Source organism: Puma concolor, chromosome D3, assembly GCF_028749965.1.
Source record: "Puma concolor isolate L17-30 chromosome D3, mPumCon1.1.hap2, whole genome shotgun sequence".
Taxonomy (NCBI): Eukaryota; Metazoa; Chordata; class Mammalia; order Carnivora; family Felidae; genus Puma; species Puma concolor.
In genome coordinates, this window is record NC_141678.1 from 5248675 (window position 1) to 5272129 (window position 23455).

Sequence of the window (23455 nt, forward strand, 5' to 3'; positions counted from 1 at the left end):
TGCCCGTCCTGCTGTGAGCCGCGGGAAAGGGAGCACCAGGCGGACGGCCGAGCAGGGGCCCTGCACCAGCCCCTTCTCTCTCCCGGCCTCGGTGCTCCCATTCTGCATGGATCTCACACACGATCCCGAGGCCACACGGAGCACCGCCCCTCGGAAGCCCCTGAAGAGGGCTGGCCCCACACTTCACTCTGGTCCGTGGACGGGAGCACCTGGCTGACGTCAGTGGGCCCCCGTTGTTTAGGGACTATCGGGGCTGAAGCGAGGACCCCTTATCACGAGCAGCCTTGACGACCGACCCTCTTTGTATCCAAGAGAAGTAAAAACGAGCCATGAGGGGGGAGATGATCCCTCTCAAAGCTCAACAGAAACCTCCTGCCCAACAAGTTCTCCAGCTCAAGAGTCAGAGCTCCCATTCCAGAACGTGTCCAGAGCGGCGCCCCTCGCCAGGCCCTTGAGGAGCAGCAGGGACCTGAGCCACTTGGGGGCCGGGCAGACCGCAGCACAAGGACTTCCGCTGGGGGGGGGGGGGACAGGTCCTTTCTGAGGGTCCCCAAGGCCACCTGCAGATTCCTGGAGCAGGCCTCCCGTGGCTTTATCGAGCATGCATCACGGGGGTCGGGGACAGCCCCCTACCCCGGGGTCAAGAGCTTCTGTGCAAAGTTCTGTGCACTGTTCTCCCTCAGAGTGGGTGGGCACCTGCTAAGGGACAACAATCACTTCAGGAACTCTCTCAGTCAGCACAAAACATCCCCACGGCAAATCCACAGACAGGGCCAGGGGCTCCCTGACAACAGCAGCCTGTGGCAAATCCCCCTCCCATTTACTTAAAATGGGCATTTAGGGGCACCTAGGTGGCTGTCAGTTGAGCATCCGACTCTTGATTTCAGTTCAGGTCCTGATCCCACGGTTCATGAGTTCGAGCCCCACGTCGGGCTCTGTGCTGACAGCTCGGAGCTTGGAGCCTGCTTCAGATTACGTGTCTCCCTCTCTCTCCTTCTGTCTCTCCCCCACTCGTGCTCCCTCTCTTTCAAAAAAAAAAAAAATTATTTTCAAAAAATAAAATAGGGGCGCCTGGGTGGCTCGGTCGGTTAAGTGTCCGACTTCGGCTCAGGTCATGGTCTCGCGGTTCATGGGTTCAAGCCCCGCGTCAGGCTCTGTGCTGAGAGCTCAGAGCCTGGAGCCTGTTTCAGATTCTGTGTCTCTCTCTCTCTCTGCCCTGCGCCCCACTCTAGCTCTCTCTCTCTCTCTCAAAAATAAACATTAAAAATAAAGAGAGAGGGGCGCCTGGGTGGCTCAGTCGGTTGAGCGTCTGACTTCGGCTCGGGTCATGATCTCGCAGTCCGTGAGTTCGAGCCCTGCGTCAGGCTCTGTGCTGACAGCTCGGAGCCCGGAGCCTGTTTCAGATTCTATGTCTCCCTCTCTCTCTGCCCCTCCCCCGTTCATGCTCTGTCTCTCTCTGTCTCAAAAATAAATAAACGTTAAAAAAATTTTTAAAAATAAAATAAAATAAAATAAAACAAAACCGGTGTTCAGTTTAGACCTGTATGTTCGCCCCGCGGTCTGCTCCAAGCCTGGCCTGTGTATAACCCCACACGGGCTTGCTGGGGCCTGTCCTCCTCCTCTCAGGTGGCACAAAACACGCCAGGCTTTGCTTCCCACTCGAAAATCTCTCTGAATGAATCTTAATTCACAGCAACGGTTCTGCTCTTAATTTTTAAATATTTATGGGTGAGTCTGAGGGGAAGGACGAACAACATGACTTCGTGCGTCTCAACCAGGAAGAGGAATTTAATATCACAGGAAGAAGAGGGAAGCGGCTTTCTGACACCTCTTGTGGACGTAGAAAACACAGCCTGCAGAGCAAGCATGGCCCGGCACCCCCGCGCGCCCGGGGCACGGCCAGCGGTCTCCCCACGCCGCGGCCCTCCGCCCGGCTGCCTCCGAGCCTCTGGCGGAGACAACGCTGACAACAGGCAAGACGCTTCGTCACTTCTCTGGAGATGCGACAGCCCGGCAGAGAGAGAAGGAGTGTAATTTTTCCTGACTTTTCCACACTCTAAATATACCAGGCATGATGATTTTATGAGCAAGCTACATTATATCAAATACATTTTTATGTTCCTCTCCTAAAAAAGTGACATTCGCTATGCAAAAAGCACTAAAAATAAAAACGCAGTGAGACATTTTGGTTTTTCCTAAAATGTCTGTTGTTTTGCCACGCAGACCCTACCCTTGTCTACAAGGTTTCTAAAAATGCTCCCCTCTATAGCTCGTTAACGGGCCTGTGACCAGGCCGAGCAGGGCTCTCCTCTCCAGGGAGGATGTGATTCCAGCAACCACAGCAAATGACATCTCCCGACTTGATTTAATAAACTAGGAAGGTTTGAACAACAGGGTCAACTCACTCTTACAAAAAGGCGACTCAACTCTGGCCAACGTCACTTCTAGAAATAAAGCCTTGGGCCCCCGGACTCCCCCCTCCCTCCTGCCCTGTGGTTTCCTGCGAAGTCACCAGGGGCTCTCGGTGTTCATCTGGAGGCTCTACGTCATAACCTGCGATCAGACCTCCAGCGAATCCAAAACCAGGTAATAATGAAGCCACTGGTAACTGCTTTCCCCATTCTGATGAAAGCACTGTGTGAAAAGCTGCAGAAGGCTTTAAAATGATTCAAATGTAAATGTTCCCTTTGTACAGAAGGGATTCAAACTGCTTCGAGGCAGAGGGAACATCTGTAAAAGCCAAATGCCCTAGAAGAGAAACTTTATGTTTAATTTTCAAATGCCACCATCGTGTCAAGCAAAGGCTGGAAAGCGGTCTGCGAACAGGACGTTTCTCCTCTCGAATAACCCCCTTCTTCTGAGCAGCGGGAGAAAAGGCGGCCACAACAAGGTTTGACCAAGAGACCGCAGGCTTTTCTCCTCCCCACAGGCCAAGCCAACTGAGGGAGAAGCTAGGAAGAGGACCCGGAGAGAAGCTGTAGAACCGACCAGGCAAGAAGTCCAGGGCTGCGGAAGGAGCACCAGGCACGCAGCCCCTGTGCCCCCCGAGACCAGCCCAGGAGGGGTCTGAGTTCCAGGAGGGGACCGATTGTGCCAGAGTCAAAAAGCAGCTCTCCCATCAAGGCCAGAGGCGGGGTAGGAGGAGATGAGGCCAGGAGGGCTCACAGTCACAGACAAGGAACTGTACCTCGGGAGAGTGACCCATTTAGATGACCATCGTGAAATAAACTGACATCAGGGGCCTCCTGAACATCACTTCCAAAAGGCATCGCCCCAATCTAACCCGCAGGAAACCTCGACCGAACCCAGACAGCCGTTCTGCCAGACCAGAGGCTGGGAATCCAAAAATGCCAAGGTCGTGAAAGGTGAAGGCAGGGGAAGGACACCAGAGGCGCGACAGCAGGCGGCTGCGAAGGATGTCATGGGGAGAGTGGAAGCACCCGAGTGGTGACGGTATCACATCGACACTGACTTTCCTGACCGTCATGACGATAATGGACCGGGCGTGGAGGTCGGGAGGTCTGACTGGGCCTTTGGACTGCAAGTAGGGCCTCGTGCTCTCCCTCGTATATGGATAAAATCTCACGCTTAGTGGGAAAGCGTTATTCCAGGTGCTTGAATATGGTTGGACTTCTGAGGAAATAAACAGGAAAAGGAGAAGTATGTGTTCTGGGCCGAACTGTGTGTCCCCAGAGCCGCACTGTGAGGCCCTAAGGCCCAGGACCGTGGAGGGTGACTCCATTTGGAGACGGGGCCTTGGAACCGGTGGAGAAGGTAGAGAGACCGCCGCAGCGGGTCCTAATCCAGTCTGGTGGATTTTTTTTACAAAAGGAGGAAATGTGGGCAAAAACGAGCCCCCGGGGACGCCCGCACAGGGGGGAAGACCGAGGGAGGACTTCCGAGTGAGACAGCGGCCTCCGCAAGCCAAGGCGACAGGCCTCGGGTCCAACCCCAGGCCCCCCGATCTGACTCCAGCCCCGGAGCTGTGAGGAAGAAGCACACGTCTCCTGTTCGAGCCGCCAGCCCGTGGTCCTCGGTCACGGCAGCCCAGACGACGACCACAGTGCTGGAGCTGTGCCGGAACAGCTTCCTAACTGCACTTCAGAACGTAACCCAGCGGCTCTCCGTGCCGGACCACAGCCCGCGGTCGGCCCTGTTTCACCACACCACCGAGCGCGCACACACACACACGCACCGTTCTCCCCTGCTCTGCTTCGCCCCTCCTAAAACGGGCGCACAGCGCGGAAGTCAGGGCTCACCCAGCGCGCGCCCTGCCTCGGACGCACCGTGGGGCCTCCGCACCGGTCACTGTGGTGACGGGCGCCACGGCAGCGCCTGGAACAACAGCGCCTGGAACAGCAGCTCCAGGTGCCTAGGCTCAGTCTCCGATCTCCACGCGGCCCCCCAACTCGAAGGGGGGCCGCGTGCCGCAGTCTCTGGGGAGGGGGCGCGGTCTGGCTGGGGTGGCGGTGTGGGTGCAGAGCCGGACGCCCACCTCCGCCAGCTGGGCCCCCAGGAGAGCACAGACGGTTAGAGACGTACCCCCGCGGAATGCACCATGCACTTGGGCGCTCCGGTCGTGCCCGACGAAAACATGATGAAGAGTGGGTGGCTGAAGGGCAGCTGCTCGAACTCCAGCTGCGGGGCCTGCTCGCCCCTCCCGGTGGCAAGAAAATCGTCCAGGAACACACTGGGGGCAAAACACACAGACGCAAACAGTGAACGTTCCAGAATGCTGGGTTGTATCCCGAGGCCTCCCAGGCTAGACCCGGCCGCTCGCTGCCCTCTACTGCTTCCGTGAAGGATTTCCTGGGAAAACTAACCTTGTTTGCAGAAGACCCACCTAAGGGATCCACGCCAATTGAGGGAAAGCTGACAGAGTGAAAATTCCATGTTGCTTCATTAGCACACTCACAGGGCCCAGGGAGGGTCTCGTCTGAGAACCTGCTAAGTGCTTTAGCAAGCATGTGCAGAAGGACCACTCACAAGTAACGCATCCTGTCTGTGTGCAAACTCAGGGGAAGAGCGTGTGACTCCAACACCCGGCCGCCCCAGCAAGGAGCAGGGAGAGGAGACACCAGATTCCCGAGCTTCTCCACAGACGGTGAAGAGCAAGAAGGTGGGGCCAAGATCTGAAAACTACAGTTTCTGAGACAGAAACACTTTTAGGCAGGGGCACGCGGGGGGGCTCAGTCGGTTAAGCATCTGACTTCGGCTCAGGTCATGATCTCGCAGTTCGTGGGTTCGAGCCCCCCGTCGGGCTCTGGGCTGACAACACGGAACCTGCTTGGGATCCTCTCTCTCTCCCTCTTTCTCCGCCCCTCCCCTGTTCCTCCCCTCTTTCTTTCTCTCTCAAACTAAATAAACTTTAAAAAAAAAAAAAAAAGAAGCCCAAACTGCCCTACGACCCAGCAATTGCACTACTAGGTATTTATCCAAGGGATACAGGTGTGCTGTTTCGAAGTGGCACATGCACCCCAACGTTCACAGCAGCGCTATCGACAATGGCCAAAGTATCCCAAATGTCCATCGATGGATGAATGAATAAAGAAGATGTGGTATGTATGTGTGTATACACACACGCACACGCACACACACAAATGGAGTATTACTCAGCAATCAAAAAGAATGAAATCTTGCCATTTGCAACTACGTGCATGGAACTACAGAGTATTATGCTAAGCGAAATTAGTCAGTCAGAGAAAGACAAATATTATGAGTTCACTCATATGTAGAATTTAAGATACAAAACAGATGAACATAGGGGCGCCTGGGTGGCTCAGTCCATTGGGCATCTGACTTCGGCTCAGGTCATGATCTCGCAGTTCATGGGTTCAAGCCCCACGTCAGGCTCTGTGGTGACAGCTCGGAGCCTGGAGCCTGCTTCGGATTCTGTGTCTCCCTCTCTCTCTGACCCTCCCCCACTTGTGCTCTGTCTCTCTCTGTCTCTCAAAAATAAATAAATGTGAAAAAAAATGAAAAAAAAAAAACAAAAAAACAGATGAACATGGGGAAGGTGATCAAAAATAAAAACAGGGAGGGGGGGCAGAACATAAGAGACTCTTAAATACAGAGAACAAATTAAGGGTTGCCGGAGGGGTTGTGGGAGGGGGGGATGGGCTAAATGGGCAAGGGGCATTTGAGGAAGACACTTGCTGGGAGGAGCACTGGATGTTACACGTGGGGATGAATGACTGGAATCTACTCCTGAAATCATTATTGCACTCTACACTAACTAACTTGGACGTAAATTAAAAAAAAAAAAAAAAAAAAAAAAAAAAAGGCCCAGCTCTTGACTACTGCCTAAGAAACCCACCCCCAAAGCTGACATAAAGAACCAATGCACGTGGCCAAAAACCAGCAAAGCAGGCACAGACCTGTGTTCTGAGCAGAAACAGGGCTGCTGAAGCTGCAAAGCCATCTTGGGAGAGGTGCCTTCTCTACTTTGAGACCAGCAGGAACATTGATCCTGGCCTATCCTTCCATTGGCTCGAAAGGGAGAAGGGAGGGGGGAACAAACCTGCTGTTTTGACAAATGGAACTTTCTCTTCCAGGGAAGGGGGAGAACCAGTTACACTCAGCCCGCAGCGATTTGCTAAGAATAATTACTGTGAAACACAAATGCACACACTCTAAAGCAGTCCTTGAGGACAAGCACGTCTCCTGGGGGCGGCATGGAGGTTTACAAAGGGCATCCAGAATGATTCCACTCTGAGCGGTAAACAAACAAAGCCTTCTGCTCCACAGTGTCCGGGAAATTATTCGCTGTGGAACTTTCCGGCCAATGAAAGCCCCACTCCTCCTCCACCTCCCATCCCAACCCCATTTACACAAAGCACCCAATCTAATCGGATACCGCGCACAAAGAAAAGCCTTTGCTTCCGAACGGTCTATAAATCACAGTAAATAGCAATTACTCGTGCTGCTCTTCTAAAAATGAAAAACCCCAAAGGGCGGTCCCCCCACCGGCCCGGTCTCCGACACAGGCACGTCCGTGTGCTCAGTTTATCTGCGGGATCCGGCAATCAAGAGCCGGGTAGCAGGGGAGGTGCGATTCCCGGGGGGGGGGGGTGGGGGGGGGGGGGCTGTGATGCTGCAGGGCGCTCTCGTTTCACACCAATCGCTGACGAACACGTTCAGAGGGATAAAAGCTGGGCCACCGTGGGGCCAGAAAGCCTGCCAGGCTCTCCTCCAGCCTCTGGGCGCGATGGCCCCCAACATAAAGCAGGGAGCTGTGTCTGCCGTGTGAACGGGGACCAGGGCTCTGTCATCGGGCTGCAATGTATCCTGGCGGGTAGGGTTCCCGCGGCACAAGGGTCAAGTGCAAGCCCCGGGCCGGCCCGTAAGGCCCTGCACACTCTGACCCGGATGCTCCACGGAACAGAGCCCCCTGCGGCCTGTGGCTGTCACCTGCTCCCCACGACAGACAGCACTGCTGAGGGCTAACAACCAAGCGCGCCTGCCCAGCAGTCACTTATCTGACGCTCACAGCAAGTCGGGGACGAAGGTGTTGTTCTGCCCATTCTACAGGAGGGGAACCCAGGGCCCACACAGGTGAATCCCTCATGCAGGGTCACACAGCGGACGTCTGGACCTGAGCGGTCTGGCCTGAGACCACAGCCCGCAGGGAAGAGGCACCCTGCTGACAAGCACCCTGCTGCCTCTGGAATCCGGACACACGCAGGCGTCCCCAAACCCTGCCCGTCTCTCAAGGTCGCCTTAGGTGCCACCTCCCCCAGATCCCACACCCTTCTCCCAGGCCCTGGACACTTCCTGCCCCCCCCCCCCCCATTCAAGGAGCGGGCTATGTCTACTGGGCCCGATGCCCGATGGTCATGGCTCACCCTCCCTGCAGGTGTGGCCCGTCTGCCTGCCTGCAGGGGGCGCCTAGGTGTTTCAGGCGGGTGAGGGTCCAACTCTTGATTTCGCTCAGGTCATGATCCCAAGAGTCATGAGATCAAGCCCCACGTCAGACTCTAGGCTGGGCTTGGAGCCTGTTTGAGAGCCTCTCTCTGTCTCTCTCTCTCTCTCTCCCTCCTCCTCTGCCCCTCATTCCCCTCTAAAGAAAAGCCCTCCCTGTCCCCCCCCCCCCCCCACGGGACACAAGGACCCCACTGTGCACCTGTGTGATGCTTCCCACGCAGCCTCAAGGGGCCGCCCTCCAGGCTCCTGCCAGGGCCCCACACGGGGCTAGAGGGAGAGGTCCGCCCATACAGGTAAACACACCTGGTGGCTGAACTCTCCCCACAGCTGTTTCAAGGACGAGGAAAGGGGTACAGCGCCAAGAATCTGGAGACAAACCATGACCCCCTTCCTAACTCCTGGTCCAAACTAACCCACTCACAATACTATTTGCTACTTAGGGTGCGTGTTGCACCAGCTTATAAACGTCAGAGGAACAGAGGAAGACACTCCTAGCGATAAGGACAAAAATCGGTTCCGGAAGGGAAATTTATGTATGTGTGCACATTCAGGTGTGCGTATAGATGCAGTCACATACATATACGTGTGCATGCACCTGTGGGCACGTGTGTACATTCATTTCCATTGAGTCGGGGAGCGGGGCTTGACCTTCCACTGGGAAGGGACGGCAGAGAGAAAGTATTCCTGGGGCTGTTCTGATACTACGTGGCTCTGTGGCTTGGGGAATTCACTCTGGGGCCTCAGGTGCCCCTCTACAAAAGTGATTTTTATTTTTAATTTTGAAGTTGATTTATTTTGAGAGAGAGAGAGAGAAAGAATCTCAAACAGGCCCCGAGCTGTCAGCACAGAGTCCGACGCGGGGCTCGAACCCGTGAACGGTGAGATCAGGACCTGAGTGGAAGTCAAGACGTGGACGCCTAACTGGCTGAGCCCCCCAGATGTCCCTACAAGAAGTGATTTTTAACTGAAACCTGCACTTCTAAAATGAATGAGTCACACAATCGACTTCCCAGGGGGACTCCCGGTAGGCTCCACACGGACGCAGCGATCCGCTGGCTTACCTATTTGGAATCTTGGAAATGTCTATCTTCTCTCTTGAGGCAAGGTATGGAATCAGCACCACCCTTTCCAAGTCTGGGAGTCCTGGAGGAGGCGGGGGGGGGGGGGGGGGGGCGCAGGCTCGCTGAACGACACACGCGGTGGATGTGGTTCCCACCAAGCGTAACACAACCAAGAGACGGGGGCTTCCCGGGGTTTTGCCGCTCGCGGTTCAGGGGCCCTCGTGCCTCCTCTCTGCACCCCGCCCCAGCCCTGCCGGCCCCCACTCGGGCGAGCCACGCACCTTTGACCACCTGCTGCAGCTTCTCCATGTGGCTGAAGTCCTTGCCGTTGTACCTGACCGCCTCCACGGAGAAGATGAGCTTGGGCTGGATTTGAGAGAAGCGGTCCAGAACGCCCTGGAGGGGGAAGGGAAGGTCGTCGCCATCAGTCACGCCAAAGGCAAAAAGCTTAAGCAACCAACGCGACCGCCTCGAGGGAACGGAACAGCACTAGGCGCGTTCCTGCGACCCCGCCAACCCGTGGCCCGTACAGAAAACCGAGAAGCCACGACTTGCACCTGAGAAATGAACGTCACTTTGAAGAAAGGGTCAACGTAGACTTACAGACGCGCTGAGACGGCAAAGCACAAGTGTATGAGATGGGGAACCTAAGGGGGGAGTATCTGCACCCCCAGGGAGATGCCCCACTTTGCGGAAAGAGCCCTGAATACAGCCACTCCGGCACCTGGCGCACACGAAAGGAGCTTCGCCGGCGTGTCCGTATCTTGGTCCCTCCTGATCTGCAGTTACGAGGTACGCGAATCCTCCAAAAGGCACTTTCTGCCAACCAAACGCACGCCCCTACAAACGTGTATCCTCGTAAATAAGCCCCATTTCCAAGGCAGGCCCACCACGCACAGAGTCGGGTCCTGGCAAGCACACCTCTTTCTCTGAAAGCAGCACGCCTCCGTGTGGGTAACGACTCGTTTGGGACACTGACGTGGACAGACACGCTCACTACAACTGGAGTGCGAGCCCAGCGGCGACAGGGAAGCGCTCCCGGGTCCAGACCTCGGTGGAGCCCTCTTCATCCACAAGCACGGCACCTGGGGAGGCACCGCCCGGAACGGCGCTTCCGTCCAGGGCCAGAGCTCCACGATCGGCACCCGGGTCACTCCCAGGGCACAAGCAGTGACGCCAGGATTTCCCAAGAACATCCCAGTCTCTGACACCGCTGGGCGGCGGGAACCAGGAGGGAAAGGCACGAAGACCAGGCGGTTCGTCAGCACAGGCAACGGCAAGAGTGACGCAGAGAATTGGGGAGAATCACCAGGAAAACGGTTCGGCTGATGACAGGCATAGTGGTGACGTAGACACTTGATACAGCAAAATACAGAGTATTCTTAAACCTCAGGATTCTTTTTTTAAATTTTTTTTAGTGTTTATTTTTTTGAGAGAGAGACAGAGCACAAGTAGGGGAGGGGCAGAGAGAGGGGGAGACACAGAATCCGAAGCAGCTCCAGGCCCTGAGCTCTCGGCACAGAGCCCGACGCGGGGCTCGAACCGGTGAACCGTGAGATCATGACCCGAGCCGAGGTCGGACGCTCAACCGACTGAGCCACCCAGGCGCCCCTCAAAGCTCAGGATCCTAAGCGGGGCTGAGAGTTGCCGCTTTATGTGGGAAGAAAAGCTTTGCCAATAAAAATCCCAACACGCACTGAGCTCTCACCGTGCCAGGCACCGCTCCGGCTTGCTCCAGGCATGCGCGCATCTGGCCTGCGCAGCCCCGGGAGCAAGGCAGTACTGTTCACCCACGTCCTTGCAGAAGCGTGAGCAGGTTGAGCAACCGGGCCACAGTAACAAGCGGCCAATGGCAGAGCCAGGGGTGCAGGCCAGTGCTCTTAACCACACGCAGCCTCTGGGAGAGACTAGCCTGAGCAACAAGGAAACCAAAGGGCAGCAGCAGAGAACAGGGCCGGGTCCCAGGCCGACTGAAGCAGGACCAGGAAGAGGCAGCGGGGGCTGGAGCCACAGAGCGGGAGGGGGTCCCCTCGGGGGCGGCCGCCGGAGCAGGTTCCACAGCAGGGCGGGAGGGGAGAGGCTGTCCCCAGGCAGAGGGCACCTCGGGAGACGCTCAGGGAACGGAAGGCCTGCGGGAGGGCCTCGGATCAGGGAGGGGCTGCCGGAGTCGGGCTGGGAGCGCCCCTGAAGGCAGCAGAGACATCTCCGTGACACCCCGCACCTCCCCTGCTCTCCCCTGCGCAAGGCGCCAACACTCAGGATGGAAGGACCCAGCCCGCCAGGGACCCAGGCCTCACATGTCACAGAGCTCCCGGCCACGGTGACGGCCAACAGACAGCGAAGACCACAGTGTTTCTGAATCAGAGGTCTGGGCCTGGCCACGGACAGACCCAGAGGCCCCAGGGGAAGCTGTTGGCCCTGTCGCTTTCTGACCCCCCGGAAGGGCTCTCCCCTGAGACTCAGGCCACAAGGCCAGAGAGAACTCCCAGAAGCCGCGAGCCGAAGCCCGGAGACGGCAGAGCCACGCTGCCATCTAGCGTGCAGCAGGGTCAGCAGCGCAGGCTGGAGAGCCATCTGCTGGGGACACGTGGCACGGGACGTGGCAGCAGCAGAATGGGAGGCGGCTGGACGCTGGCCCGCGTCCCAGCCTCCCACCCTGTACCCGGAGGCACGATGCGCCGCCCGGTGCCATCAGGGGCTCTGCTCTCCCTGAGGTCTCCGGGCAGGGGCTTCCTTCCAGCCCCAGAAGGCCACGACCACTGCCCTGTGCCACGCCCAGCTCTCCCAACACCTTCGTGACCGGCTCAAAACACCCACGTCACTTTTAAAGGCTGACACGCGGTGACTTCGGGGGGCGGTGAGTCGAGCGCGGCCCCCAACCCCACGCAAGCATCCATTCTGCGGTCCCCGTGGGGCGACCGGGCACAGGCACAGGAAAGCCCCAGGAGGAAAACGACCGCCAAGCCATGAGGTCCAGGCGGCCACCTGCTTCCTGAACTCGGCAGAGCCCGGTCCTCACCGCAGCCCCAGCCGGCCACTTCACCGCCTCCGCACGGCATGGGGCAGAGGAGACCTACTTGGACCACCTTCACCAGAACAGCAAGCCTCAAGGTAGACGCGAGTTCCAAGCTCGTGCCCGAAAGCCAGCCCTGCGGCCGAGACCAGCCCGACCACAGGGCGCCGAGCTCGAACGTCACCAGCGGCTGAAGCCGGAGCCGAGGCGCGCCAATCTCACCTCGCGGGCCCAGCCTCCTATGCTCATTCCACGGCCCTCCTTCCCACCGTCCCTGTTTCGCACAGGGGTGCAGGGTCGGCAAAGTCGGGACAGCCTCAGCCGCTGAGCTGTGCTGGCCGGGCCAGGAGCGAAGCACCTGATGCCATGGAGAGCGGCCGGGGTCCCGGATGCCCACCGTGTCCCCTGACTGGGGTCTGTCCTCATGGCTCCCAAGGGACCCACATCGCCAAGGCTCTGCAAGCAGGAAAGGCCCCGGGCCGGCGAGTGGAGGCCCCGGGGACGTCCTGTTCTGCCGCCACTTCCTTCTCCACAGCGGGGCTGAGCACGCACCTCCTGCCCCTGCCTGGGCCCCCTCTGGCGGCTGGCTGCACCCTGCGTCCTTGGTCCCCTCGGCTCCGCAGAGATAAAGAGGCCCACCCTCTTCCCGCGCAGAGCACAGATCCAAAGTAAGAGATCAGAAACGGCAGGGAAAGACCCAAGTGCAAGGAGACCTCGGGGCAGCCTCTGTGAGCAAACCCAGATGACGGTCTGCAGAACAGAAACGTCAGAAAGTCTCCCGCGGTCACGAGTGCAGAGATGACAGACACCTCCCGTGAGATCCCCCAGCGCCATCTGCCACACGAGGACGGGACGTTGGCAACGCCAGAAAAGAGGAGGGTTCGTTGGCGTGTAGATTTAAAACCAAGGCTCAGCTCACTCTGGATCCTTCTCTCCCATCGTTCCGGTGTCACCGGCCAGTGAGACAGGAGGCCGTCGTGACATCGTCTCCTTCCCGGCCTGCCAGTCCTGGGCCACGGCTGCCCACGCCCCTGCCCGAGACGCCGGGTGGGCAGAGCCCTCCCCTTGGGAAATCACACAGGAATGTTTCTGTGGCCAGTGGCTGCACCCCCAGGGCGCTCAGGGGCACACGGGCGCCCCTCACTGGGGACCCCAACTCACGTTCACACCGAAGTCTGGGGACGTGGAGCTCCAGATGGCACCGATGCTTGCTGCAGCCAGCATGGCCTCCACGGCATGCACACCATTGGGTAAATAACCTGTCGTCGGGCACAGGGAGAAAGCCTTGGGTTCAGGGTACGTGGGATGCAGTGGACTACAAGAGGGACCTCTGAGAGCCAGGCAAGCAGTGGGGAGAGGAGCCGGCTTTGACCAGCCCAAGGAGCACGGCCAGCCCCACCCCATCCCAGCTGCCTTGACATCCCCATTCAGACGGCCCCACCGCTTACCCCCAGCCTGTCCACTCCTTACGGTCAGCCCCTCCAACCCATACTGACCAGAATGATCCCCACAGTCCTGCATGATCCGGCCCTGGCCTCCTCTTTCTCCACTCTGCCTCCTTCTCCAGTTTTCCGGTTGTTCTAAGCTCCTCCTGCCCCAGGGCCTTTGCACAGGCTCTCTGTTCTGCCTGAACACTCTTCCACACACACCAGTTGTTCTAAACTCCTCCTGCCCCGGGGCCTTTACACAGGATGTCCGTTCTGCCTCAGTACTCTTTCACACACAGCAGCCTTCCTGACTCTGCAAATTCATTCTTTAACTCTTAATGCAAATGAGACTTTCTCAGAGACGCCTTCTCCGAGGCCCCCCGATAAACTCAGATTCCCTGGCCGGTCCCCACAAAGCACACTCTATTTTTCCGTCACCAAATTTACCACGATAATCACCTGCATCTGATAATATAACTGTCAATTTCACAGCTGGTTCCCACAGGAGGGCAGGGACTTTGCCTGTCCTGTCCTTTCCTTTACCAAATGCCTTTTACCATGCCCTGCATATCAAGGCCCTGAGATATGGGTGCGCTGGCTGGTGGATGGACGGATAAATAGACAGACAGGTGGACGGACGGAAGGGGGAAGGAGAGGCAATAAGGGACTCGAGCAGGGGTCAAGAGACCCAGAAAAGCCTGGAAGGAACCCAGCAGAGGCAAGAGGCTGGGCTGTGATGACAACAGAGGCAGAGCGGCTGTGTGGCCAGAGGGACCCCGGTCAATTAGACAGATGGTCCTAAATGTCCCAGAAGAAAGGAGCGGACACATAAGGCACCGGGGAGCAGGGGCCGTGGCCCAATGCCGCCCCTGCACGGCCCCCAGGCGACCACAGAAGCCGCGCAGTCCCGGCACCCGGGGCTCTGAGCCTGCACAGCTCTCTCCCTGCCTCCTCCCCCAAGGTGCTCCACTCTCCGCTTCTTCAAGTTCGCTGTACCTCCCTGGCAGCCAGCCAGGAGCACCCCCAAAGGGCAAGGCTCAGCCGGGGATGCGCCCAGCATCTGGCACAGGCAGGCCTGCGGTCTCCTGAGTTTACCATGTAAACTGCAATGTCCCCGGGGCAGGGCAGGACCCACGCCCGGGGGGCCCGCACACCCAGGCTTGCTGTCACGGCAGTGAGCACGCGTCAGGGACAAGAGAAACCCACAAGAGCAGCCCCGACGGGTGTCTGAAGCCCCTCAAGCATCTTCCCGCGTCCTCCCCCCCCTTGGGAGTCATTCCCTGGTGCCCTCTTCTGGGAACCACAGTCCCCAGTCCTGGAACTGTGGTCGGGTCAAGTTAGTGTCCAGGCTGAGACCCTCACGAGCATGGGTCACCAGGCACCCGCATGAGTTTGCACAGTCGGGACATCGCCCACGAAAGCACGGCCCGGAGGGGGTCTCGACCGTCTTCCCCAACACACCCTGGTCTCCACTTCTCCTTCTCTCGGAAAATGTTTGCTTCAAAAAGAGACTTGTTTTAACGAAAATGGGAGGAAAGAGCACACTTAGAGGGAAGAAAAAAACCAGAGGCAATAAGAACCTTCTGAATTCCTTTTCTAGACCTCGAAAGGGTGGCTTACGCCGGAGGAAGAAGCACAGATATGGAGGCTTCAAGCACACGTGCCTGCTATGACCGGGCCCCACGCTCACACGCACTCACCCACACGAGCCCGTCACACACCCACTGCGCCCCGGCCGCCCTGCGGACAGAGACGCAGCCGTGCACAGAGGACACAGCCCCTGTCCTCCAGCGGGAGGACAGACAGACGGACACATGCGCACGCACACACAAACGATCCCAAGATTTCAGACGGGCGATGAGGACCACAAAGGAACATAAAGCAGGCTGCATGCAGGGAGGGCCGACGGTTTCCCGTGGGACAGCAGGGACCTCGCTGAAGCGTGCGAACCCCGGAGGTCAGTACAGCCCATCCAGGGCCGAGACAGGGGGCGATGGCTGCGGTGACCCCCCCGTCTGCTTCCTTCCCAGTCAACTGACATGCGAGCAGGGCCTCCGTGCCCAGCTGCCATGGGAGGAGACACGGGGTACAGCCCTTACTCGGTTTACAACGATAAGGCCGCCCTCTTAGCAAACACGCTAAATGCCCGCTTGTGGTGAGTTCCCCCAGGAGAGGCGGCTTCTCCCACTGCCACCTGCCCTGTGGCCCTGTCCCACGGCCATGGGGGTGGGGAGGCAGACCAGCACCCCGGCCAGCCCGCCTGCACGAGGGTAAGTCCTCTCACCTCCCCCTGCTCGCCCTGGGGGCACGCCCACCCACATCTGAATTCACTAAAGGTCCTTGGGGCGGAGAACAGGTCCACACACGGGCCCGGAAGCCTTCCCCAGGAGTCAAGGTGAAAGCAAAACTGGAAGAAGACACCTGACTGTGCTCGGTGGGAAATCAAGACTCGCTGCCAGACGCAGAGAGAACAAAGGAAGGCAGGAACTGGGGAGGGGGCCGGGGAGGGAGAGGGAGCCAGGCCTCCCTTTGCCCTCTGGAGACACCAACCCTGCTTCCTTCTGGAAGGAGGGCCCCTGCCTGCCCTACCACCTGTGGTGCACGCCCAGCCCACCGTGCTCCTGTCACCCCTGCGGGCGCCCCGCCCCATGAACCTCCGGGCCTTTGCACAGGCTGTCCCTTCCCTCTCGGGGCACCATGACCTTCCTTGGTCATCTGTCCCCCACCAAGCGTGGATCGCTGAGGTCCTGCAGGGTTGCTCGCAATCTGCCATTGTCCAAAAGTCGCCTCAACCTTCCAAGCTGGTCACTCCACCTCGTCTCTCCCCCAAACCACAAGAGCCCAAAACACTTACCAACGACCCGGTCTCCTTGTTTCACATTCATTTTCCTCATTGCTGCTGCAAACAAAGCCACCTGCTGCCTCAACTCTTCAAAAGTCACCTTCACAATTTCCTCTCTGCCTTCCCCTGGGAAGAGAACAGGGACACACAGTGGAGACGAGCCTAACAGAAAAGTTCCGAGTCGTAGACTCGTCTAAACATAGGTTAGAAATGTGTCACACATCAGGGCGCCTGGGGGGCTCAGTCGGTCAAGCTTCCGACTTCGGTTCAGGTCATGATCTCACGGTCTCTGAGTTCGAGCCCCGTGTCGGGCTCTGTGCTGACAGCTCAGAACCTGGATCCTGCTTCGGATTCTGTGCCTCCCTCTCTCTCTCTGCCCCTCTTCTGCTCACACGCTCTCTCTTTCTCAAAAATAAACATAAAAAAAAAAAAAATGTTTTCTCTCAAACTAAATAAATTTGCATTTAAAAATTTAAAAAAATATTTTTTTAAATCATGTTTAAAAAAAAAAATGTCGCACGGACACAGGTTTACTCAACTTCCCGGGACGTGCGTGTGGCCGTCAGCCGAGGACAGAAAAATGATCAAGCTCGCTGTGGAAGACAGGTCCGTGACAAGGGTGAGATACGAATTTCCACCTAACAGACGGCGACGACAGGGGAAGACGGTGTGCTCGCCGGCCTCCGCAGCGGCCCCCAGTGACCCCCGTCCCCCGTGCTGGTGCTCTCATGCGGGTCCCCCCACACCGAAGGGGCCCCGAGCCGGGTGAGCGACAGGACACTGGAGACAACGGGGACCTGTGAGCCTTGGTCACAGAAGACACGGCGGCTCCCACCCCGCTCCCTCTGGGGGAATCCAGCTGCCGTGTTGTGAGGACACTCAAGCAGCCCCCGAGAGGCCCACGCGGGGGGAAACTGAGGCCTCCCGCCGGCAGCCACGGCAGTGCGCCATCTTGGACCCGGACCCGCCCGGCTCGGTCAGTCCTTCGGACGACGCAGCCCCCGCCAACGTCCTTGCCGCAACTTCGTGAGAGGCTCCCGAGCCAGAACCCCCCAGCGAAGCCACTTCTGAACGTGCAACCCACAGAAACCGTGAGACGCTCTGTTCGCTATCTGCGGCCGCGGTTTTCGGGAAATTTGCTCCACGGCGACAGGAAATGAACACGGCCGACACTCGATGTTGCGTGGCTGTGGGAAAACTATCTGGCTGTACTTTCCACGAGGAAGAGGTGAATCCCGGCCGTTATCTTTGACGCAGACACGTTACTCCTGACTGCCAACTGCTGTTGGCACCTCCCTTCCAAAGTGAAGAAATGTCCTGATTTCTGTTTGGTGTCGACCTGGCTTCTCCCACCTCCTTAAAGTTACCTACGCCTACCCCTGGTTCTTCTCCCCCCTCGCCAGGCGGCCTTCGAAGTCCCTCCCCCTGCTCCCCTCCCCCCTCCCCAGATCATTTCCGACCCTGTAAAAATACTCAGCAACCTGAAACCCACTGTTTGGAGACACAGCATGCTGCACACGCAGCTGTTCTCGGAACTCCGACGCGGGCGGCACGGATGCACGCGGTTGCGCTCTGCTCGCTGGAGCGCCAAGGGCCCGACGCACGCCTGCCTTTGGTGGCACCTCCTGGCCTCGGCAGGGACCGTCCCTGGGAGGGACGGACTCGGCGGAGAACGCCGGAGCAGAACTCCACCCCGCACGAAGCAGCCGCACGCAGCCGGCAGAGTAGGAACAAATCAGGACAACACGCAGAAAACGAAACACGGTTGTCTTGAAATCCCCAAGCCAGTAACCAGCCGATCTAGGACCCTACTTAGGAAAGTACCCCACTGGGGGGCCGGCGTGGCTCCGTCCGTTAAGCGTCCGATCCTTGGTTTCAGCTCGGGTCATGAGCTCACGGATCATGAGATCGAGCCCCACGTTGGGCTCCAAGAGCCTGCTGGGGATTCTCTCCCTCTCTCTGCCCCTCCCTCCCACGAATGCGCTCTCTCTCTGTCTCTCTCTCTCTCAAGAGAAATAAATAAACTTAAAAAAAACAAAGGTACCCTATTTATAAACTAAATATGATCCCTGGCTTGAGGGCATTTGTTTGCCCCGCAAATACAAGAGGGAGCTCCTTAACGGAAGACGTTCACATATTTAAAGGGAAGGGGTGGGCAGGAGACGGGGGTGGGGGTGGGAAGGAGAGGGGGTGTGGAGGGAGAGGGTGAAACGGACACAGCACACCCAAAATTACAACCATGCCTCCCTAACCCACCTCAACACGGAGCTAGGCTTAAGAAAAAAGGGGCTGGGCTCAGCCAGTGCACACAAGAGGAGCGGGGCGCAGGGGGGGGTGCTGGGAAGAGAGAGCGAACGAACGTGCACGGCCAGTTCAGTCCAAACCCAGCCACCCAGAAGACTGGCGTGTTTCACCACCTTTACTGGTCTTCGGTTCTGTTTTTCCAAAAGATTCACGTCTGACCTTTCCCGCTTTCCAGAGAGGGAAACCAGGACCTCGTGCAGTGCCCAAGACCTTGGGTCAAAGTACAGACACATCTAACGAGAGCAGGAAAAGAAGATGAGGGAGAGACCCAGGGTTCCCACTCCTCAGGCTTCAGGCTCGTAAGAGGCGCTGAGCGGTGTTTACAAAGGGACCCCGGCACCCGGGGCAGGAAGGCCCTCGAAGGGTCTCTTAGGACACGCAGGACACGAAGTCTCCGCTTGGTGGAACGTTCCTGGGACAGAGAAAGGGTCACTGACGCCAGCCGCGGCGAGGATGGGCTTTGAAACCTCGAGGCCGAGGGAGAGGCCAGACCCGAAAGGCCACGCCATGTGTGACCTCCGCCTCCACGAAGCGTCCAGACGGGCAAACCCGTGGAGACGGGAGAGAGCGAAGGGTGCCAGGGGCTGGGTCGGGGGTTCCTTCGGGGTGACAGGGCGGACGGACTCAGACAGGGCTGGTGGCTGACAACGCCGTGCATAGCTCAACGCCACAACGCGTGCGGCGTGAGGGTGAGGGCGGGGACGGCTTGCGTGGCTCGTGTCCCGCCTGAGGAAGGTCCTCTCCCCCAGCCTCCGCTGCCCTCTGCACCGAGCGCCCCCAGCAACCCTGTGGCGTTCTGCTGTGACGCATCGCACGAGTGGCTCACTACCGACATCCTGTTTCCCCTCGAGGGTAAGGGGCCCAGGTAAACATCCTCCCTCATTCCTTGTACAAAGCGAGGACTCGGCGGGCCGCTTTCTGTCAGAGCCCTCCTGCATCCAACACGCCTACCCTAGGGAACACCGCAGCCTGGCCCGGCCCGCCTTAGACGTGCTCCGAACACGGACGGGAGCCTCCGGGTGGGCACAGTCACCCACCACAAAGCAAAGCCTGTTTTATAACGAGGTGTTGACGGTCGCGTGTAATTGAATCCTGTACCGCAAGTGACAAACGGGACGGCCGCGTGGGTGCAGGCGGCAGTCCGGGAGCTGCAGCCGCTGCCCAGCATCACGAGAGAGGACGGGGACACAGATGGCTGGCCCGGGACACGGCGAAGGCAATATTCCACGTACGATTCCTGCTGAAGGTACAACATTATCAAGCTGAACCGTCCTCAGTCAGGGATCGCCTATACGTCTTTTATTCCTTGTTTGCCTCACCAGAAAGTCAGCCCCTCGAGAGCAGGGGACCCTGTCCATCCTGTTCAACACCACGTCCGCAGCACCTTGCGCTGAGGAGACATTTGAGACCGAGGTGAGAGCAAGCGAGAGAATGAACGGATGGACACGCAAACACCTCCTGAAAGACGAAGGGAGAGATGCCAGGCCTCGTGTAGCTTCCCCGAGGCCACTATGCACTCGGCCCAAAGTGCATCCAGGCTGAGCAGGGAGCACAGTAAAGGCACAGCCCGAAGACGACATAAAGACAAGGCTCTGTGGTTCTTATCCAACAATGTGCATCAGAAGCGACCGTGGGCTTTAAAACCATATGGAAGCCTGGGTACCGTCCCTGGAAGATGTGCTTAAGAAGCCACAGGAGGGGCGCCTGGGTGGCGCAGTCGGTTAAGCGTCCGACTTCAGCCAGGTCACGATCTCGCGGTCCGTGAGTTCGAGCCCCGCATCGGGCTCTGGGCTGATGGCTCAGAGCCTGGAGCCTGTTTCCGTTTCTGTATCTCCCTCTCTCTCTGCTCCTCCCCTGTTCATGCTCTGTCTCTCTCTGTCCCAAAAAATAAATAAACGTTGAAAAAAAAAAAAAAAATTAAAAAAAAAAAAAAAAAAAAAAAAAGAAGCCACAGGAGCAACGGAACAGCCAGGATTCTACTTTTTTTTTTTTAATTTTTTTTTCATTTACTTAATTTTTGAGAGACAGAGTGCAAGCGGGGGAGGGGCAGAGAGAGAGAGAGAGAGAGAGATGCAGAATCCGAAGCAGGCTCCGGGCTCCCAGCTGTCAGCGCAGAGCCCGACGCGGGGCTCGAACCCACAGACCGTGAGTCAAAGTCGAAGTCGGACGCTTAACCGACTAAACCACCCAGGTGCCCCTGGACAGCCAGGATTTTAAAAGCCACGCAGGGGGGGATTTCAGAGGCACAACCTCAACTGAGAGCCACTCACGCTTCCCGTGGCAAGGTCTGCCATACGCCTACGCATCCGTGTTCGCTCGCCTCAACCCTACGATATTCCTGAAGGCGGTACTATCAGCCTCTCCACGTGACAGAGGCAGAAACAGACCCAGGCACGTTAAGAGGCTGGCCCAAGGTCGCACAGCCACTAGACCTCACCCACCCCTACTTCGGGCACTGAAACAGCGGACAGAGCACGGTTATCTGACTTTGGGCACCACCGCTGACTACAAACAAGGAACGCTGCTACAGGCCAGGGCGCTGGCATCCGCAGGGACTGAGAGCAGGCGGCAGGACACGAGGCTGGGGCAGGTGGTGGCAGAGGGCGCAGCTCTCCGGGCCCCCCCCCCCCCCACCCCCGAGGCATGGGCCGAGCGTCCCCCACACACGGACAGCTCGAGAGCATCGGGTTTTGGTGCCGTCTCGAAACCGAAGCCGTGAGTCACGAACACCAAAGGGCCAATGACGTTCAGTCTCTGCTGAAGCCCTGTTTCCTCACGACACGGCAGCACACGTGTGGAAAATGGGTAAATAAGGGGCGTCCGGGGGGCTCAGTCAGTTAAGCGTCTGACCCTTGATTTCAGCTCAGGCCCTGATGGCTGGTGGGTTCGAGCCCCGCACTAGGCTTTGGGACCCTCTCTCGCCCCCACGAGTACGCTCTCTTTCTCTCAAGATAAATAAACCTTAAAAAATAAATAGAATGGGTAAATAAAGCTTAATTACTCAAAGGAGACAAATGCAGTCACCTGGAAAATTCGCTACGTAAAACACCTCAAACCCTACCAATAGCACATAATTCAATGTCACTTTTTACCAAAATTCAGATTTACCAAAAACCCAATTAATTAGACGACTAACCACAGTGTCTCCTTACTAAGAAAACCCCTAGTGGGGCACCTGGGTGGCTCAGTCAGCTGGGCGTCCGACTTCGGCTCAGGTCATGATCTCACAGTTCGTGAGTTCGAGCCCCGGGTCGGGCTCTGGCTGACAGCTCGGAGCCCGGAGCCTGCTTCAGATCCTGCGTCTCCCTCTCTCTCTGCCCCTCCCCCGCTCATACTCTCTCTCGCTCTTTCTCAAAAATAAATAAAGATTTAAAAAAATGTTTTTTAATTAAAAAAAAAAAAAAAAAGAAAATTAAACACCGAATCACCACATGATCCATTTCTGGATGTATATCCAAGAGAATCCAAAGCGGGACCTCAGGGAGCTACTTGCACACCCATGTTCATTGCAGCCTTCCTCCCGACAGCCAGGACGTGGGAGCACCCCAAGGGCCCACTCACAGAGCAATGGACAAACAAAATGTGTGCCATCCCTACAAGGAAATATTATGCAGCCGTAAAGAAGGAAATCCCATCACACCTGACCACCTGGCTGGAGTTTGAGCTTAGGATTCTCTCTCACTCTCTCTCTGCCCCTCCCCTGCTCTCTATCTCAAAACGAATAAATAAATCTGAATTCTTTTTTAAAAATGGTTAAGAGGGCGCCTGGGTGGCTCAGTCGGTTAAGCGTCCGACTTCAGCCAGGTCACGATCTCGCGGTCCGTGAATTCGAGCCCCGCGTCGGGCTCTGGGCTGATGGCTCAGAGCCTGGAGCCTGTTTCCAATTCTGTGTCTCCCTCTCTCTCTGCCCCTCCCCCGTTCATGCTCTGTCTCTCTCTGTCCCAAAAATAAATAAACGTTAAAAAAAAAATTTTTTTTTAATGGTTAAGATGGTACACTTAACGTTACGCATTTTTTTTGCCACAATAAAAAAGGGAGGAGGAGAGAAGGTGCCAAGACACTGTCTGGGGACACACGCTGCAGCCTGTGAATGTTTCGGAGCGTCTCTGACCACGCGGCCCTCTGGGTGGGTGGCCCCGAGGACACTAAAGGAGGAAAATCCTGGAAACCAATTTGACAATCAACTTCATACATTGGAAAAAAAAATAAAAATAAAAATAAACATAAAATAGGTTAAAATAAGCAAATAAGTAAAGGAGGAAAAGCCAAGTCGCTGTCGGGACTCACTCGCAGCATAGAGGGCGACTTTGTCGTTCTCCTCATGGCGCAGGAGGTTTTCCGCATAGTTTAGCCGGCTGCCTCTGAACCACTCAGGGACGTCCGCGATCCCTTTTGAGGTGTCCACAACCTACAGGAGATGACGGCAAACGCGCACGATGAGATCCACACGGGAATAAACAAAAGACACTCTGCTTCCCAGGAAGCCCGCTAACCCGGCCCAAAGCATCATCAAATCGTTTCGTAGACTGAACACCGAACTGGCCTACACACTTGAAACTGAAAAGAGATCAGCACCCTCTAGGTTATTGGGAAGAAGTTACACACCAAAGTTGCCAAGAGAGGTAATCTTTTTTTTTTTTTAATTTTTTTTTCTAACGTTTATTTATTTTTGAGACAGAGAGAGGCAGAGCATGAACGGGGGAGGGTCAGAGAGAGAGGGAGACGCAGAATCTGAAACAGGCTCCGGGCTCCGAGCCGTCAGCACACAGCCCGACGCGGGGCTCAAACTCACGGACTGTGAGATCATGACCTGAGCCGAAGTCGGCCGCCCAACCGACTGAGCCACCCAGGCGCCCCTAAGAGAGGTAATCTTAAGTGTCCTCAC

General features: G+C 57.2%; 1 protein-coding gene across 2 annotated transcripts in view; it reads right to left on the reverse strand.

The window, feature by feature from the left end:
* The window catches only part of AACS (acetoacetyl-CoA synthetase), a 53413-nt gene that overhangs the window by 22033 nt on the left and 7925 nt on the right, over positions 1-23455 (reverse strand). For both annotated transcript variants that reach the window (XM_086681443.1, XM_086681444.1), the window contains exons 3-8: positions 22858-22978; positions 16279-16392; positions 13159-13256; positions 9266-9380; positions 8985-9066; positions 4543-4690 (exon numbers count right to left, since the gene is read on the reverse strand). In XM_086681443.1, the coding sequence (XP_086537569.1) occupies positions 4543-4690; positions 8985-9066; positions 9266-9380; positions 13159-13256; positions 16279-16392; positions 22858-22978 (678 nt within the window). The remainder of the gene's footprint in view (positions 1-4542; positions 4691-8984; positions 9067-9265; positions 9381-13158; positions 13257-16278; positions 16393-22857; positions 22979-23455) is intronic.